This window comes from Podarcis melisellensis (genome assembly GCF_964234715.1).
Source record: "Podarcis melisellensis genome assembly, chromosome: 6".
Classification (NCBI taxonomy): Eukaryota; Metazoa; Chordata; class Lepidosauria; order Squamata; family Lacertidae; genus Podarcis; species Podarcis melisellensis.
Window position 1 is genome coordinate 30,921,146 of NC_138538.1, and position 19,718 is coordinate 30,940,863.

General features: G+C 40.4%; 2 protein-coding genes across 2 annotated transcripts in view; one reads left to right on the plus strand and one right to left on the minus strand.

The window, feature by feature from the left end:
• CEP250 (centrosomal protein 250) overlaps positions 1–5,377 on the minus strand; it is a 40,501-nt gene extending 35,124 nt beyond the window's left edge. The window contains 8 exon segments of the mRNA XM_081914356.1: positions 143–249; positions 877–1,042; positions 1,182–1,264; positions 1,841–1,897; positions 2,598–2,780; positions 4,229–4,405; positions 4,407–5,023; positions 5,265–5,377. Of these exon segments, the coding sequence (XP_081770482.1) occupies positions 143–249; positions 877–1,042; positions 1,182–1,264; positions 1,841–1,897; positions 2,598–2,780; positions 4,229–4,405; positions 4,407–4,502 (869 nt within the window). The 5' untranslated portion in view covers positions 4,503–5,023; positions 5,265–5,377.
• Positions 5,378–12,055: 6,678 nt separating this feature from the next.
• On the plus strand, positions 12,056–17,502 carry GDF5 (growth differentiation factor 5). Its single transcript, XM_081916120.1, has 2 exons — positions 12,056–13,666; positions 14,939–17,502. The coding sequence occupies exons 1-2, from the start codon at positions 13,030–13,032 to the stop codon at positions 15,805–15,807; spliced, it is 1,506 nt and encodes a 501-aa protein (XP_081772246.1). The 5' UTR covers positions 12,056–13,029; the 3' UTR covers positions 15,808–17,502.
• Positions 17,503–19,718: the final 2,216 nt, after the last annotated feature.

Consider the following 19,718-nt stretch of genomic DNA (forward strand, 5'->3'; position numbering starts at 1 on the left):
AGAAACAAATAATACTGTACTGGACAAAAAAAATTAAATTACAGATTTAAAGATGTGAAAAACTAGAGTCAGTTTTTTTCCTATTAATCAGCTATTTTAGCTCAGCAAATGACTTCACATTCAACTGACAGAAAAACCTCACCTGTCAGTTGCTGTCTTCATTTCCACAAAATAACGGTGCAAGGTCACTACTTGCCGCCATATGCCAAAGAGACGATCATGTTCAGTCCGCATATAACTCTCAAAGAACTATATATGTAAAGACAACAGCAAGTCACAGCTTTATTTTCCCAGCCTAAAACAAAAACTGCTTTCTTTCAAAAATGCATATTTAATTATTGCCAGCAGCATTCAGAATCATGTTAAAGACTTTCAGAACCGACAAAACTGAGTCTCTTTAAACTGTTAAAAAATACATGTCTCTGAAATTTGAAAAGGCTTTTATTATATTGTTTAGGACTGACCAATTATTGAGAAGTCTGGAAAGAAGTCAAATGATTGAGAAATACTTTTCTAACCTTAGAATGCATGGATTGTATAGGATAATCTCATAATACACAGCATTTTCCACATCAATAAAAGATGTTCAGATCTATATTGAATACAGTTGTTTTTTCTTCACGATACTACCTCTGAAAATCATTCACTGGGAACTGCATGTCGGTATAACATACAGTATATGAAACAATTTCCGCAGTGTCTTGACTTCTAGAACAATGTACATCTATACGCACCCTGAATTAATATTCTACTGTTTTCTTAATCCCAGCCAATGCCTGCCAAATCAGAAATGAGTATTTGTGCCTAGAATATAAGGTTAATCAATAAGGAAATCCACCTTCCCTACCCAGTATCTTATTAGTGACACATTCCTACCTCCCGCTCTTTATGCCATTCGCTCTCCTTGTGCTCTAGCTCATCTCTGGCCCTTGTCCAGTCAGCTATCAGCTTGCTGACATCCTCTCGGAGAGCCCCATTCACCTCATTGGCTTTGTCCAAGTGCTCACGGAGCAAGTTGTTCACCCCAGCCAAATTCTCACATCTGAAGCACAGGAGAATGGCAATGGATTAGCAAATCTCTATTGTAAAGGTCCCGATAAGATGAAATGATGGTGCTGCAGCTGTTGCACAGCTTTCCCCAAAAACCAGCTAAGATAAAGCTTCTGCAAAAGCTCACTCACCTCTGCTGCTCTTCTTCCAACTGGATCAGTGCTTTCTCTAGACTACGGTCCTCTTTACGATCCCACTGGTGTGGATGGGACCCCTTTGCGAAAAAGGCAGGCAATTTAATCTAAACAACATCCATAGTCTATTCCCTCACTTCTGGATCTCCTTGTTAACGTCCCATGAATCAATAAGCCAGTGAACAGCTGAGATGAGCACAACTTGAAGTGCATTTGTTTGCATTTTTAGGGTCTTTCTTGCTTAATGAAAGATGCTTAAGGGCCAAACAAGACACAGTGTCATTCACAACTTTAGTCCTTGTGTGGCTTATTTTTGAAAATAACTGGAGAAAATTGAACTATAATCACTTGGCCCCACTATTATCCCAGTGAGAATCCACCCCTCCACACACACCTGCTGTTCATAATAGAAGACTAGTCAAAGCCATGTCATAATTTGATTTCCTTGCTAGTTTCCATGTAAATAAGCATGCCCATTGTTTGGGACATTACAGCATATATTGAACTATGCTAATTTCTTTTAACAGTGATCACAAAAGGGAAGTAGAACACTACAAGGAAAAATAGCAAGGACAAGGGCACCAATTTCTCCAACAAACACTTTGTTACCAATAGCAAAACCACAAAAAATGGTACTCACATACTTTGAAACTTACCCTATTTGCTTCCAGACGCATTTCTAACTCCTTGCACCAATTACGATATTGCAGCACCTGCAATAAAACAGGAAAAGTTGGTATATTATTATTACCTCTTAGAGTGTGTATGCAGCAACACCCTTCATGAGTTCTGAGTTCTGAGTTTGTTCCAAGTTGTTTAGGGATGATTTTGTGCATTGCACATACATACATACATACATACATACATAGATACATATGAAATGGCTATGAATAGTTTTCTTTTAAAACCAGGCTTAAACACAATGTATATTCAATATTCAATATTCTTAAAATAAATGGGAAAGAATACATTTTTAAGGAAGCATTTCAAGAATATTTTCTGCGAAATATACAGCAATACAGTACTGCCATTTATATCAAATGGCAAATTAGCTGGTTATTGATGCATCAGCTTAACTTCCAGCAAGCACAGCAGAGTGCCTTTGAAGTAGTACAATGGTGCTAATATTTACCGGTTGGCACAGCAGCTCATTGCTTTGGGGAGGCGGGGGGTACAGGTTTTCAGAAAGACAGAAAAATGGGGGATATCACAAGTTTAGAACTGAGCAATTTGCCAAGTCAGGAAAATGGTTCTATGCCCAAAATGTATATTTAGAAGAACAGAAAGAAATTTGTTTTCAAGCAAGCACTTTATTCTTAATGTACCCTTCTTCCATCCACCAACAGCTCTCTACTCAAATTTCATCATCTCCTTGTTTCAGATATCACTAGAAATATACTGTACTGGTTTTACCTTTGCCTGTAACTTTTGTACAAGTACTGCCTGCCTATGCTGTGCCTCCTGGGAATTCTGTAGTCTGTGTTGATAGGATGCCTGATTTTCCACCATCTGGTGATGTAGTGCCACTAGTTGCTCTTCTGGAAGTAAGTGAACTGTCTGTGTTTTCATACTGCTTGCTGCTTGGTCTCCTTCCATCTAAAGGTCAAAGCAGAAAGAAGCAAGACTGGTTTAATTAATCTAGCAGACAAGATGGCCCTGATGGCTCTACTTCCTCAAAAGGAAAAATGCACAAAGATGGGAAATAATTTGCTTTGTTTCCAACAGAAGAAAAATAAATGTTGTTAGCTGGAAAGCCATTTCAACAGTCTTGTTGCAGGCTTCCATTCTGTATAAAGAATGAAAAAGCATTAGTTATGACATTTGTCAAGCCATTTTTTAGTCATATTTTATGAGAATGGGAATATTACCAAAAAACACACAAACAAACCATAAAGCGGTGTGTTACAGAGTCAAGAAAAAGCAGGTGGAGATGCAAGATGCAACCTCAAGCTGACATTTTAAAAAGTTTTAATATGATTGAGTAAAAGCAAAAATGCCTAATACATTTCAAATGGAAATCTTCTCTGCATCAACTGATCCAATACATTTTTCTTACAAAGGAAGTACGATCCTATGTTTGTTTGTTTTCAAAAACAATTCCCGCTATGCTGCTTATTCTCAAGTAAATGCATCAGTCTGCATTTTTAGAAATTGTAATTTCAATATAATGTTATGGTTTGTCAATAATCTATGATTTTGCACAACTCTGTCAATATTCTGACACAAATTCCTACAGTCCATTCTGTATAGTAGCAAATCACAACATGTAGGATTGTCACACATGCACATGGAATAAGTACGAATTCCAACACCAAACTAAATCTATGCAAGAATTCCACTTGTGAAAAGCACAAATAAATATTAATTCTCTTTTCTCACCACTTGTCCTTGACAAGATAACTATCCATCTCAACTTTACAGTGGATAACATTATACATCCTAGCCATGTTAGTCTGTGGAAGCAAAAAACAACTTTTTTTGTCTTGTGGCACTTAAAAACTTATCAAGACCCAAGCTTTCATGGTGCAGAGTCCATAACCTATTCCTCTGTGCATTTATTTGAAAGTATAATGGATTTCCAAGCGTTTTACTTGCTGGAAATTGCATAGAAATGCATCTCTGGTACTTTCCCTAACCTAATGCACCTCAAGACTATTTACAACAATCTTGTAATGCAGATTGGCACTATCTCATGCCTGCTTATTCAAAAACAAGTTCCGTTGAATCCAATGGGGCTTACTTGCAAGTGCTTAGCATTTTTAACCTTAACTTTTGAGTTTGCAACAACAGTAAGCAGCCACATATATCTGCACGAATTTTGAGGCGGTTGTGTGGGTGGGGGGGTGTCCTCTATTAATGGCAGATTCTTCCAATCCAGAGTCCGGGAAGATCTGTAGTTTCCCTTTCTGCAAACGGGTTGGGCTCAGAAGCGGAGGCGGAGCGAGGTGATGGCACTCCGTTATAATTCTCAATAGCAGCACGTTATCCCTCACCTGTTCTGCCCTGCCTAATATATAACAGCAAGCAAGCCTCCCCGCCCTCACCTGAGCACGCCTCAACGTGCACCTGGGATGCTCACCTCCACAGAGATGGTGAAACTTCCTTTCCGCTGCCGCCTGCAGGCTTTCGTGGGCGGGGAAAGGGGGCCGCCGGAGTCCTATTACATTTCTTCTCTCCGCTCCGGCAACGGAAACCCGCCTGCTCGCTCGCTTAGTGGAAGCGGGCAAGCGACTCGTTTGTGCCGGCCCGCTTTTCCACAGTTAAGAGACTCTTGGCTGCCCGGGCGTATGAGGGCGCACGTTCCCCCTGTGAGCCCATGAAGGGGACTGTCTAGGCCTGGTACATTATCCCCACAGGCAGGACAGGCCTAGTGCGAAGCTCCGACTCCCAGTAGCCAATGCAGCCGGCAGGAAAAGCGGGGGGGAGCGGAATAGCGCGAGGCAATAGCAGCGGCTTTTCGGAAGTTCGAGCTGCGCGTTTATTTCCTGAGCGACGAGGCTAGGCCTCTCACGGCAACCCCTCCAGCGAAACACAAGGACCCTTGGCGGTTGTGGAGCGCTTGCCGTTTGGGCCCTCAGATCTCGGCTTCTCGCCGCCGCCAGTTCACGCACACAGCGCCCCGAAGGCCGTCCAGGCCGCGTCGGGAAGTCTGGGCAAGCGCTGACCCCGCTGTTCGCAGTTTGGGGTACATAAGCGTCTGGTTCGTCCCGAGGGACAGCTCATTCCTATGTGCAGTTATGCTCTTAAGCCCACAGAAGCTCTCCATAAGATAGGCTACAAACCTGTGCTCAAAATACAGAGGGGTTCTCTTTCACGTTGTTTACTTATTTACCTAATTACTATTATTGCTATTATTAGTATATATTTATTTATACTAATATAAATAAATGGAATCCCTGGAAAAGACCCTGACGTTGGGAAAGATGGAGGGCACAAGGAGAAGGGGACGACGGAAGACGAGATGGTTGGACAGTGCTCTCGAAGCTACAAACATGAGTCTGACCAAACTGCGGGAGGCAGTGGAAGACAGAAGTGCCTGGCGTGCTCTGGTCCATGGGGTCATGAAGAGTCGGACACGACTAAACGACTAAACAACAACATTTATGCCCCACCTTTTCCCCAACATGAGGCAGTTAAAACAAGTTAACATATTTAAAACATGTAAAACAATCACATATGCTCCCAGATAATACCTTTAAGGTTGCCAAAATCTGAGTCATGAAATGGGGTTTATGCTAGTACCATGGTAGGATGTCTCCCTGCTTTCAATTGGGACCCAGGATCGGCTGGATGAGGGAGCAGTCTTAACTGGAGAGGAACAATGCAATCCTAACACTCCAGAAATTATGTTTTATTGAATGCTAGTGGAGCTTGCTTTTAGGTAAATGGGATTAGAATTGCCACTTTAGGCCTTTGAATCAGGTTACATGCTTGCTTAGAAGTAAGTCTCATTGAAAAGTAATAGGACACATTTCCAAAAGAGGTTGATTAGGATTATGGTGTCAGGTGTAAGAAACAGAAATTTCAGTGCCCAGATTCAAGCTGTGCCCAATAACATGTTAGTTGCTCTCAGTACCTCTGTTGGAATTGACCTGATAGCTGAGTTGTAAATTATCTCCTGTGAATTGGTTGCTGTAAATGTGTATTTTGGTAGCATTTAGCAGTTCTGTTCGTTTTTTGTAACCTGCCCTGAGAGCATGTAATTAACGTGTACAATTAATAATAATAATATAAACTACTTTTACGAGTACTGATTCTAATCTCTTTAGGGATTGTGAAAACAGAACTGGGATAGTTATTCCAAGTTAATTAACACAGACATAAAATGGGAAGCTATACTAGAAGCATTCTATGTATAAGAAGGTATGCCTGTAGGGCCTTTCACACTGGCTGAACAACTGCTTGCTCTGTCAGCACACGGGTGTTCATATGAACCCCTCTTGTGAATCATACTACTTAAGCACAGAATTTGGTATATATTAAGAATTCAGCACCTGAGAATCTCCAGTTTCATGGTTTGTTTTAAAGAAGTACCGTTAAAAACTTGATTGTGCCAAAGGTTCAAAATGTATGAACACTGTTGAAATTTCAAAGCTGAGCAGTTCTTTACTCGACCAACAGGCCTTGCCTTTCAGCATCCATATCATAATTGCAATCTTAGTGCCTCTACAGTTGACCATACCAGACTTCAGACATGGCAAAGCCTAAACCTGTTCACCGGCAGACAACTTTATTTCAGCTGAACTTCTTTCCAAATAAATACAGTAGTGGTATCAGCCTCCCATTCACTGCAAACAGTTTCTGTCAGGCTCCAAAGGCTTCTTCCATCATACAGTGGTACCTTGGTTTACAACCATAATCCGTTCCGGAGGTCTGGTTGTAAACCAAAACAGGTTGTAACCCAAGGCACACTTTTGCCAATGGGGCCTTCCAAAAAAAATTGGTTGTAATCCCCCCCAAAAAAGGGGACACGCACTTCCGGGTTTGACGTGGTTGTAATCCAAAATGGTTGTAATCCAAAGCAGTTGCAAACCAAGATACTACTGTATTATTTTTCCTGAAAAGTCTTCCTTAAAAATGTAAAATTTCTTCTGCCACACATCTGTCCTACTACATAAGTACTATCTGTGTTTTGCCCTGCTGAAATTATGAATCCATTCCTTTAGATTTTTTTGGAACTCTTGTTTTTTCATATGAAGCATTAAAAAAACCTAATAATAAAATATAATTTCTCAAGTTAGTACTGATTTCAGAAGAAAAAACACATGGAACTGATCAGGAAAATATTCGGATAATGTTAACTTTGGCTCAAAGATGTAGAAGATTGTTGCATGTGCTTCAGATCTAGCATAAATTCTGTTGGATACACTCTGATTTCTGTAGACTGGTTGCAGCTTGTTTCTATAACGTTCTGGCGCTGCTGCAGACAAGCAAATCACATGATTCTGTCTCCAAGTTTCCACGCCTTGGATTATTGTACTCAGCCACTTGCTTCTTCAGATTCTTATGCTTCTGTTTGCATTAAGACACTAATGTTATTGATTTATAAGCCCAAGAAGCTGGAGACCTTGGACTCTGCTTTCCAATTATTAGAAATGTCATTTGTTAGACACTGCCAACAGCAACATCTGGTTTCTATTATTTAAAGGGACAGAAATTATTGGTAACCTTTTTTGTGAATGCCAAAGAAGCCCACAGTATCCATGCCCCTTAGAGGCCCCTTTCTTCCTCAGGTCTCTTGTAACAACTCACAGAAGCTGTCAGTATCCATACTGTACCCTTGAGGGGCCTCCACTATGAGAGCACATTTTAGAAAATGTATTTGCAGCCTTTTGGTTCCTTGGTCATAAAGGGCTACCTCTCAACTATGGCATAAAACTCACATCAGTGGCTTCTTCAGCAGGTGTTCCCAGTAGTTGGGGAGCATGAAACCCAAGTTGTAGTTCTTTAGAATCCTGCAGAGAACGTTTTCTTAGCTTTATTACAAAGCAGAGAGTGTGTCATTCTAGTGCTGTACAACTTATTATTTCCTTCCAAAGAAGATGGTTGGCCATATGTCTTTTTGTGACGGCTTAAACTATATCATATGGTGGCTTCCTAGGTTAGCAAAGGGATTTTCCTCTCTGAAACTAGCTAAACATAAGGTCTGAAGAGCAGTGATTTGTAGATAGGAACCATTTTTAAAACTGCTCCCTCCGGAGTACTGTTGCAGTCTGAGTACATTGCCTGCATATATTTGCTAAGCCTCTTGACACTGAAACACACTATTCTTTCTTCACTTTTCTGTTTACTTTAGTGAAGCTCAAGCCCTGCCATAGCTAAGGTTACGCCAGGATATTCCATATAGTGAGACATTCTAAAAGTTTGCAATCATTCTTGGGCGCCATAGCCTGCTGTGGCATATATTTGGCATACATCTAGGCAGTCCCTCGGCCTCCACTTTCTGCTTGTACAATTTATGGACAGCTCCTATCATGAAGAGTTTCTGTCCATATAGCTAATGAAACTGAAGGTTTTGCTGTCTAAACAGCTCTAATGAGACTTATTCCCACTTAATGGGAACAAGCTTTTGTGCTGGAGATAGCCAGGGGGGGAATTTAATGGCTAGAGTTTTGTACCCAAGCACTGGTTCAGAAAGCACACAGCCTCTGAAACGAAGAAGGGGGAAACAGAGCATGGAAATTGTTTCAAATTGCACAGCTAGGTAGGTGAAAAAAATGAGCGAGGTACCTACCAGTAATACCATGGACATACAATAATAATTTGTTATGCTACCATAGAATGCTTCCAGACACATTTATTGTGGGATCAGTGCACCTCATGCATGCAAGTTTTTCTTTTGGTGTGTTTGTTTGTTTTTGCAGTAGCCACATCATTGGCATCAAAACACCAGCCATATTTTCCCCTCTAGGTTTACTCTTCCCACAGAAAATCCAACCAAGACAAATTTGTTGCCTGTTTACAACGTCTCAACAACCCATTTGCAGAGTAAGACCCCGCCTGGAAACATACATAGTCAATTCCCTCAGCAGAATGAGGAGGATAGTTGGTGTGCTGGACTGAGAATGGCAAAAATCTAGCAGACTGAATGCTGGGAAACTAACAACTGGGTTGACCCTTGTAAAGTACTCATGAGAGATCCTAGGGTTTGGCCTCTAGCAAGCAGTCCAAAAGTCTTAACTGGAGATTAGACTGAAGGGCTTATCCACACTGAAGCAATATGTGGATTTGCACCAGCCTGTCTCCCCATTAATATGGAGACATCCTCACTCCAATGTTTTGCCACCTTAAATGTGGGTTTTTTTTATCCTAGCCATTTCAAACTTTCCAAGTATTAAAAAACCCTGCATTTAAAGGGGGCAGGGTCCAGCCCAACACTAGGATGAGGGGTATGTCCCCATATAATAGTAGAACTCCTTAGGCCTCATCCTCTACAGGTGGGGAACCTGCAGCCCTGAAAAGGTTGCCGAACTACAACTCCTACCATTCCTGACCATTGGCTGATGGAGTCCAACAAGATCTGGAGGTCACGGGTTTTCCATTCCTGTTCCACTTAAACCAATCCTAAGTGCATATTCTTCCCATTACCCTTGTCTCCATCTTCCTCTCCTTCCTCTGTACCCTCTGCTTGTGTCTGACTTTAAAGTCTCTTGAGCCCAAGCAAGTCTACATTGTTCATCCGAAAATATAGTAAGTTTTCATATTAAAATCTGGTAAAATGAGGAGATTGGGAAATGCCTTGCCTTGGGGAGTCAGGATAACTGTATATACCCTACTTCAGGCTTTTCTTTCTCATCACCAGCGCTCAAAATTTGCCAGGCACTAGGCACATTTTGCAGCTGGATATCGGCTACTTGTGACCAAGTGAAGATGCCCGGGTGTCAGAATGGTGCCTGACGTCTCCACCATCTGGAGGTGCATGCCTGGGGATCCTTGGATCTTGACTGTTTTCACACACTAGCAACATATCCTGTAGAATTCTATTCTTTATATTTTATTTGCACAATCAGAATGAATGTCAGGAACCAAAAAGTCATTGAAAAAGACGACTTTTGGGCCTTCTGGCATAAAAATGGCAACTAGACGTTTCGTTTTGATGACAGTAAGCCTGGTTTAAGGAGCTTTGGTGCCTAGCTTATATATCCGAGTTTCTAACACTGCACCTCACGTGTTCTTTGTCAAACTGCTGAAATTCCCTGTGCTTCAACTTCTAAAGAACTGCTCAGTCCCCAAAGAGCTGCGTCAGCATAAAAAACTATAGCGCTCATTAGTGGTTTGAGGACGGCAATCTCTATTTGTACAATGGAGATCATGCAGCTTGCTCAGGCTATTAGAGCACAGTTAGTAAGAAAATTAATGTTTGAAGTAGTACTTTCTTTAAACATTTCTGCTTCTGGTCATGGTCAAAACCAACTGTTGGCAGGAAAAAAATGGTTTAGGGATCAAATGACACCCTCAACCCCAATTAACACCTCCTTTATTTTTTATTTTCTCTGAGCTGGTGGGGCTCATTCCTTTTTCTAATAGAAACAAGTCACTTTTCTGACATATACAGGAGAAATCTTGTAATTATTCTGAATTTAAAAACTTGACTACATGTGACAAAGCTGTGGTGTTTCTGCAGCAACTGGGAGACTTAACAGCAACGTCTGTAGTGCTAAGGTGCATCAGTAATTGCCATCCTAATAACAGCTTTAGAGGGCATTTTTTTGGAGTTGGGATGGCATAGTAGAGAAGGGTTAACCCTCTCCAGCCTGCTTCCCCAATCAAATCAGTAATCCACCAGCTCTGCTTTGAATTTTGTTTTGTTTTTGCCTGATTTGGAGGGACACACACAGTTTTTTGTTTTGTTTTGTGCCTTAAGGTTAACGGAAGATCCTGGACTTATTCATACTGGAGTTTAATTTTTTTTAACAATATTTGTAAAGAACAGTTTTAATTGAACAACATAAAAAGAAAAAGTGAAAAAAGAAAAAGGTCTACTATATTATTACAAGAGTTAATAGTAATAGTTTCCATTCATAGTAAATGGAAACTGTATACTTCATTATGATTCACCCTGTATATATGCATTAGATAAGTATATATGGGATTGTAATTGTTTACACACTGAAATTTAATGTGGATTTGAAGCTGTTTGTGCCTCTGTATTTTTGTCTGACAAATGACATCCTCCTCATTTGAATGCTACCCTGAGCTTCTCCCTGCCCCCCATTCGGATTTTCCTGATATGCTAATCATCTGATAAGGGAATAAGATCCAATATAAAATCCCATGTGACCCAACTGTGAAGACACTGAAGCACATTGTGTACATTGCATGGGCAAGTTTGTTTACATACATGGTGATGTTTCACTGTGTGCCATCTATTGCCACACTTCTTCCGCTTTGTTTTCATTTTGGAGCGACACACCCTTTTTTTTTTACTTGCCTGCTCTTTTGCACAAATTTGGTAACTCAAAAAACCTATAATTTCATTTTAAATTAAGGTACATAATATCTGTGCACATGTCTACAGTGGACCACAGGTTCCTGGAAAAGATGGTGGGTGGTGGAGTCCTAATCAAGAGGAGGAGACAGCAACACACTGTGTGAATAAATCCCATCAAACACCACCAACTGATGTGGATGGGAAACACTGAGAGAGATTTCAGAGGCTTAAAACTAAAAGCGCTAACATTTGGATGCACAGAATATATACACAGGGAAACAGTGACCCAGGTGCATATGAATGCCTAATGTGGACACAGCCCCAATCAGACATTTCCTCCATCTAAAGTAAATAAATAAATAAGAACAAAAATAAGCATTGGACAAAGCAGTCATAACTTCTGGACATATTTCAGCAGGTGATGTAGGTTGTGGTGCACAGGTGGACAAGAAGACCCTGAAACATTCCCTATGCAGCAGAATTCATCTTGGGGCCAAATTTTGTTGAGCAACATGTACAAGATTAAAGATTTGGGATGCTCTTCTTCACGCAGAAGACATTGCTCAGCGAAGCTCACCTGTTTTTGTTACAATCTAGAAGACATTATTTGCCCAATTCACGGTCTGCTTTCCCAAAGTTTATATCCTGTTTTCTGGAATCAATGCAGCAAGAAAGCTTCATTCCACATATAAAGGTATTTATGATATATAGTACCTTCACAACTCCAGCAGTCTGCTTTGTAATAGCAATTTTTAATTTTTCTGTAAAATATCACATTTATACTAAACTATTTAAACAAGCTGTCTTTTCTTTCACAGGAGCTCTAGGTTCCTGCAGGGGACACTGCTGCTTAAACATTGACTAATCCTGGTAAAGAGAATCAGTTAAATAAAAAACTCTAAAAAGCTTTATGCAGCGCTAGCAAATATTCCCTTAGCTAGGCATCACATGAGATTTTGCTTAATTTCTTAAAGACTTTTAAAAATATGTCATAATAAATGTTTTAACGTGCTTATTAAAGAAGAGTTTATTTTGTTAATACTCTTGTTAACTCTCATCCTTTCATCACCCAGTGACAGAAGGAAATTGCTGCTAATAAAGGTCAGCGTCTATGTTCAGAAGAACTTTATAAAACATCTCTGTGAATTAGAGCATGCTTTAATGCATTTATTCCAACTGATTTTGTTAAAGGCTTCTACTTTTTCTCTTACACGGCTTTGTCTTGTTTAAAATGAGAAGTTCATTTAAGGCTAAAAGAGGCAACAAGTTGCCACTTTAAATTGCATATTCTATAGAGTTTGGGTCCTACAGAGTTGTTTTACACGAAGCAGAGTATGACTCATGCTAATGGAAAGGGCAAAGAAGACTTTTTAAAAGAAATATATCACACTTAAATTAGTTTAGACAGCATGACATCAGAGAGTAATTAAATAGGTTTTTGTTGGAATTCCGCTTCCAATTCCTGAGTTCAGGTTTGTAAAAGATTTCTGAGCACCTGCAGGTTTCTGTGTGTGAAATATTTTCACTGGAAGGGATTCAAAACTTTTTAAAAAACCTTTTAATACAGAGGCAGCATTACGCCATTCTTCCTTCTTGGAAAAAAAACCCTCTCCGATTTAAACAAGAGTCCTTCAAGTTTTTAGTCACTTTTACAGAAGAAAGGGGGGTGGTAAACTTTCTCTTTTCAAGAACAAGCTGCTAGCAGAAACCAGGAGAAGACCAAATTGACTAAATTAGCATTTCCACTATGGGACTGGATACAAATATTAAACAAGTAGATTTAAAGTGCTTTAAGCTTAAAATAAAACGCTTTCTGCTGACTTTGGTTCTTAATTTTTTTCATGTTTTCTTATGCCAAACTGGAGGAACCTTTTCTGATTTTTTCTTTGGTGGCATTCAAAGGAAGACCAGAGGATGAAAATCCTGCACTTTCTTACTCTACTGCTTTGGCACTTTAGCTGGTTTTACCTCGTTTTCATTTCCTTAGCACTGAGTCCTGCTGAAGCAAGTCAAGGCAACCCAGGATCCAAATTAGGATTGTCAAACATAGATGGAAAAGAGAGAAACCCCTTGCCAAGGGCAGGTACATTTAGAACGGGGAACCATGGATATAGTGCTGGGAATTCAAAGTCTAGGGCAAAAAATAATAATGCTCAAGCCGGACTTCTCTTGGCAAAGACTGATGACTCAAAGAAGACTCTCTCCAAAGCAGGGAGCACAGACAAAAAGGTAGGAGTTCAATCTTCAAACAGACAATCGGGAATAAGGACGGTGACCCCGAAGCTACAGAACTTTGGCCCCAAGGCCCCACTGAAGAAAACTGGCACCAGCAATTCAGATGCCAGCTCCTTCAAAACCAAAAAGACTAAAGAAGCTATTGCCCAAAGGGAATCTAAGGAGGCGTTCAGGCATCCTGCGATCACCCCACATGAATACATGCTCTCCCTGTACAGGACTCTTTCTGATGCAGAACGGAAAGGTGTTAATGGAAGCGTAAAACTGGAGACTGGGCTTGCCAATACAATTACAAGCTTCATAGACAAGGGGCAAGGTAAGAAAACAAAATGTTTGCCTATCTTTCAAGTGTATGAAATCCATGTCAGAAGGTAAAGGGCAGAGGGGATCTGTATTTCCAAAAATCTGGGCAGACTCCAGGCATTTTCATCCATGCAATATAGATTTAAAGAGCATTTTTCACATCAGCTTTTTGGTATGTTACCAAACAAAACGGTCATGCTTTTATCCCAGTGATATTAGTAATTTTAGGATTATGTTGTTGTTTTACAGTGAAATAAAATGATTTTATTTCCTGCAGAACATGCTACTAAAAGTGTATGGTGGCAGTAAACAATACCCAATTAGTCCATTTCAGCTAAAATACCAGTTTAAAGGGTTAGACTTAGGGGGAAGAAGACTCTCAAGTCTTTCTGATTTTCAGTCAGTCAGTCAGTCAGTCAGTCCTTTCTGATTTTGTTGTTTGTCTGTTGTTATGAATCAAACAAATTTAGATGTACCTTGTTATAAGAAATAGGCAGGAGATTTAATATTTCAGTGATGTCTCCAAGACCTCAGGAGTCCATCCACATTCTTCCTTAGACCCTAACAGGGCCCCACAGCAACCTGTGAATGCTGGGCGGATCAAGTGACAGTGCTGTTGGGTACACAGGTCTCTGACACAAGCACCATTGGAATGGATGATTTGTGCAACCATGCTTGGTAAATTTAGCTTGGATCAGTCAATGGATCATACAATTTTATGTTGAGAGTTTTGAAGTCATATAAAGAAGTGTAGTGATTCAGAAGAGATGCAACCCAACTTTATCTAGACTAAAGGAAGTGTCATGCTAATGGACAACAAAGACTCTCTCTCACACACACTTTCTCTATGTATCTCAATAGGTAGATAGTATATAAAAGAGAATGCATGCCTTCAAATGCTAAATCAAGTGACAGCACATAAATCACCAAAAGTACAATAAAACAAAATGTATTAAATTTGCCGTCTGGAATCTTAATACCAAATGCAGTCAAATGGAAACTAAGTCCTATTGATTAGCCTTAATGTACTGTTGGATTAACTTTGGGGGACAAGAACACAGACTAAAATAATGCAGAAATATTTCTATGTCTGAATTGGAAGTGTTGTTTTAGTAAATCTCCATGGAGTATGAACTTGTAGCATTTCCATAGCATTGTTTTATAATTCCCAAGGAATAGTGAAGGTCACTAATAGTGAAGGTCACTGTGTGTTATTAAGAGAAATTGAAATTTTGAACAAATTTCTGTTCAGTATACATACTTCTCTCCCTCTTTCTCTCTTTAGATGACCGTGCTCCAGCTGTTAAAAAGCAGAAATACATTTTTGATATCAGTGCATTAGAAAAAGATGGCTTACTGGGGGCAGAACTGCGTATTTTAAGGAAAAAACCTTCTGACAACTGGAAGCCTACTTCTCATGGGAAAACATGTCAAATGAAACTATTCAGTTGCTCCATAAGCAGGCAAGCATCCATCCTCTTGGACTCTCGGACAGTCAACATCTTAGATACCGCAAAATGGGAAGTCTTTGACATTTGGAAGCTTTTTAGGAATTTTAAAAACTCTGCTAACTTGTGTTTTGAACTGGAGGCTTTTGAAAGGGGAAGGCCTGTTGATTTAAGGACTGTGGGATTTAACAGAACAGGGAGGCAAGTCAATGAAAAAGCTCTCTTCTTAGTATTTGGTAGGACAAAGAAAAGAGACTTGTTCTTCAATGAAATAAAAGCCAGATCTGGCCAGGATGACAAAACTGTTTATGAATACCTATTCAATCAGAGAAGAAAGAGAAGGGCTCCTTTAGCAACTCGGCAAGGAAAGAGGCCCAACAAGAATCTGAAGACAAGATGCAGCAAAAAAGCACTTCATGTGAATTTTAAGGATATGGGCTGGGATGACTGGATAATAGCCCCTCTTGAATATGAAGCTTATCATTGTGAAGGACTTTGCGAATTTCCTCTTCGGTCCCATCTGGAACCCACCAATCATGCTGTTATCCAAACATTAATGAACTCTATGGACCCAGAGTCGACACCTCCAACTTGTTGTGTTCCGACAAGACTGAGTCCTATTAGCATCCTGTTTATTGACTCTGCTAATAATGTAGTCTACAAACAATATGAAGACATGGTAGTGGAGTCCTGCGGCTGCAGGTAGCAGCAGCGCAATCTCTCACAGTACTAACTGCAAAGCCTTTCCTAGCAGCTGACAAAAATGAACTGACACAGATCAGCACTGTGATATCACTCAGAGTGGTTTGCGCTGGTCGATAGCTGTTGTGGCATCTGTCACAAGCAATGCATTGGTTGGCAATTAATGAAAGCCTCTTTTGCTCTGCTGCCTCTCAGTTGCCTCTACAAGCTACTATCAAAGCTCAGTGGCATGGAGGACTGTGTAATACTGCATACCCTATGGTGGCTGAAATTCTGTTTGTGGTGCTACATTTTTCAATTGTTCCCTGCCATACATCAACCATGCCTCCATCATGCTTCTTGTCTGTCCTGTTCAACACTAATTAGCAATTGTATGCAGTTCTGTTGTGCCACATTTGGAGAGGCTCACAGCTGCCAACACAGCAGCTTGAAATATGCTGATGTAGCCATTAAAACCTTGGATCAGCTCATGGTGCCAAGCCATAGACAATGTTGCATCAGTGCAGCATCTGTTGCACTGCACCTTAAATGTTTGTACTAGTGACACAACTCATAGGACCAGGCTGTATGTTTTCTAATAGCTAGAATAGATTTATAGAAGAAGTGACACGAAAAATCTACTGAAATGTAATGTTTTTGTATCTACCTTTTGGACTCATTCCAACACTAATTTATTACTTCCAGGCTCTGTTCTAGATCAAGACATTTTGCTCTCTGGAGCAGAGTGCCAAATGGTGCTCCAGATACTAGAGCCAACACTTCTGAAAGTCAGTTCCTGCTTTCATCTAGCCACCTAAATTCCTCTGCCTGAAGCAGCTTGATTCACTTTGACATACAGTAGGGCAGGCCTAGAGTTGCACAGACTCACCAGAGTAACAACTTTCCTATGAAAACCTTCTTCAAAGGACATTTAATTTTCACATGATACAGTTTTTTGAATTCCTAAGGACACTGGCAAATTCAGTGCAAGTTGCTTCGGTACATTTTCGCTTTCTCCTTCTGGCACTGTTTCGAAGCCTGAACAATCCATCTTTGCAGGATTAATCCTCTGTTTTCATCATCATATATATATCTTTCATATGTGCTTTAGGATATCTCTACAAAACAGTGGACAAGATTCACATAACGAACCCCATTAGCCCCATTTGTGCAATGGAACGTTGCCTCACCTCCTGCTCCCATGATCCAAAAAATTGATTGGGGAAGGGGGTGTCAGAAGAACCCCCAGAACAGCACATGGAGAAAGGGGGAGGGGTATCATTCCATCTGGTAGCCAGAAGGCTTGTACAGATGAAATGACTGGAAGAGCATGTTTAATTCTACCCACAGTGTTTAAACTAACTAGTTTAACACAAATAGGTATGAGCAACATTTCATAATTCTTAAAACTGTATATTTACCAATAAATAAATAAATAAATAAATGTTGAATTTGTTTTAAATTGTACGCATTATACATGGATTTAGAGAACTGCAGACAAACCTATTTCTTTCAATGTATATTTTATTTCAGCTTCATATCTTTATTAAATATCCATCTTTTTCATGTTAACGTTCAAACTGTTGTATTATTCTGCTTCTAATTCACGCTGTTCTCTATTGCTTGTAGTAAAATAACAGCTTAAGATGTACTAAATTATTGACAGTGTTAAGTGTATCTAGGTGCCATAGTTACCATAAATATAATTTTATTTTAAAAAGCTATTTGTTTTTAATGCTTTGTTCAATTAATGAAAACAAAACAAGAGAACCTAGGACTGAGGTGGGCTCTGTTTCTGAGCAATTATGGTTTTGCGCAAATGTTTGATTGCCAGCAGTTGTATCTTCTCTAGAGGTTTTGTGGGTGAGGAAATTGCTATGGTTGTACTTGCAATTTATACCCTTGGAGCGGCCTATAGGAAGTTTCTCTTGCCAGTCTACCTCAGGCAACGCCCCCATCTTCCAGCCAGAATCTGTTATTGGCTCCCACCAGTGGGGTGCCACATTGAGAATCCTATTGGCTCCTTCCCACACCCTGTGCTAGCAGCACAAGACAGCCCATTGCAAAGAGTGGCAAGTGGGGATTTATGGATTACTAATGCATCTGATATACTAGTACCAGAAGTCTGGTTGCTTCTTTCACTTGAACTCAACTGGGTAGAAAAGGAGGGAACAATAAGCAGTTACAGTGGTACCTTGGTTCCCAAACGGCTTGGCTCATGAACAAATCGGCTCCTAAACGCCGCAAACCCAGAAGTAAGTGTTCCAGTTTGTGAACGTTTTTTGAAAGCCGAACATCTGACACTTCTTCCACAGCTTCCAATTGAGTGCAGGAAGCTCCTGCAGCCAATTGGAAGCCATGCCTTGGTATTCAAACAGTTTCAGGAGTTGAACGGACTCCTGGAACGGATTAAGTTTGAGAACCAAGGTACCACTGTTTCAACAGCTGTCAAAGGACTAGTGTGGGCTGTTCTAACAATTTATGGTGGCTGCAAGACAATTTGCTGTGGAGGCTTCACCTTGCTTCTCTAGCAACAAAACATCAAAGTATGCATGAGAAAAGAGTAGCAGGTGATTCTCAGATGTTTCATTGCTTGCTGCTCTAGTACTTTATAACAAGCTGTTTGTGAAGTCTAGAATGATTAATGCATGCAGAACTGAGCATGTGATGAAATCTTGGAGAACCTAATGCCTCTGCATAGCAGCAGCCAATGTCCAGAGTGAGCAATGGTTTCAATAATGTGTGGATGATCGAGACAATCCCTAAAGGAAGGAGGTAGACATCGCCCAATAACAGAGGACATGGATAGCATATAGTAAAAACCTAAGTATCTCCTGGCTTTTTGTGTTAAAAGATTTCAAGCAACATTGCTGGAAAGGTTTATGCTGAAGACCATAAAAGGTTATTGCTAGTCAGAGTATTCAGCAGTGGATTAAATGGACCTGAAAAGGTAAAGGTAAAGGGACCCCTGACCATTAGGTCCAGTCGTGACCGACTCTGGGGTTGCGGTGCTCATCTCACTTTATTGGCCGAGGGAGCTGGCGTACATCTTCCGGGTCATGTGGCCAGCATGAGTAAGCCGCTTCTGGCGAACCAGAGCAGCACATGGAAACGCCGTTTACCTTCCTGCCAAAATTGTACCTATTTATCTACTTCCACTTTGATGTGCTTTCAAACTGCTAGGTTGGCAGGAGCAGGGACCGAGCAACGGGAGCTCACCCCATTGCGGGGATTCGAACCGCCGACCTTCTGATCGGCAAGTCCTAGGCTCTGTGGTTTAACCCACAGCCCCACCCGTGTCCCTAAATGGACCTTAGATCGGGTGGACTAAGACAGTTTGTCAGCTTCATATATTCATATTTACTAACATTTCTGTGGGTGTTACCTTAATTTCAGTAAATAGCTATTGAGTGACTCAGGGCCGCTAGCTCTGGTCTTTGTCTGAGTCAATATCTGAAGAAGTTTGGGAAATAAAAAATATAAATAAAAAATGTAGCCTCAGTCCACCTTTCTTCCCCATACTTTATGACTGCTCTTGAGGGACTGTAGAGAAATTGTCTTCGGTGCAGAACTGAACATTAGTTTAATTTCCCTCAAAAGGGTGAATATTGCAGTCATGGTGTTCGTGAAAACGTGTTTCTTTTTATTTTTGTTACTTACACACTGTGACAAAATAAGTGATAGGGGACACTGGATGCATTCAAACACACATACAAGCTTCATCTGCCTTGCTCCTCAAAAGACATACTTGCCTCTGAATACAAAGCTGATTTTCTCTTCCCTCCCCTTGTGCAATTTTTGATCAAAGGCTTGTATTGTGCCTATCTGAAAATCGGGTTTTTAAAAAAATAAAAAGCTTGAAAAACTTTCTGAAGAGAGGAAGAAGAGAGGCTTAATGCTGCCACAAAGCCTATCCCATCAGAACTGTGCACAACT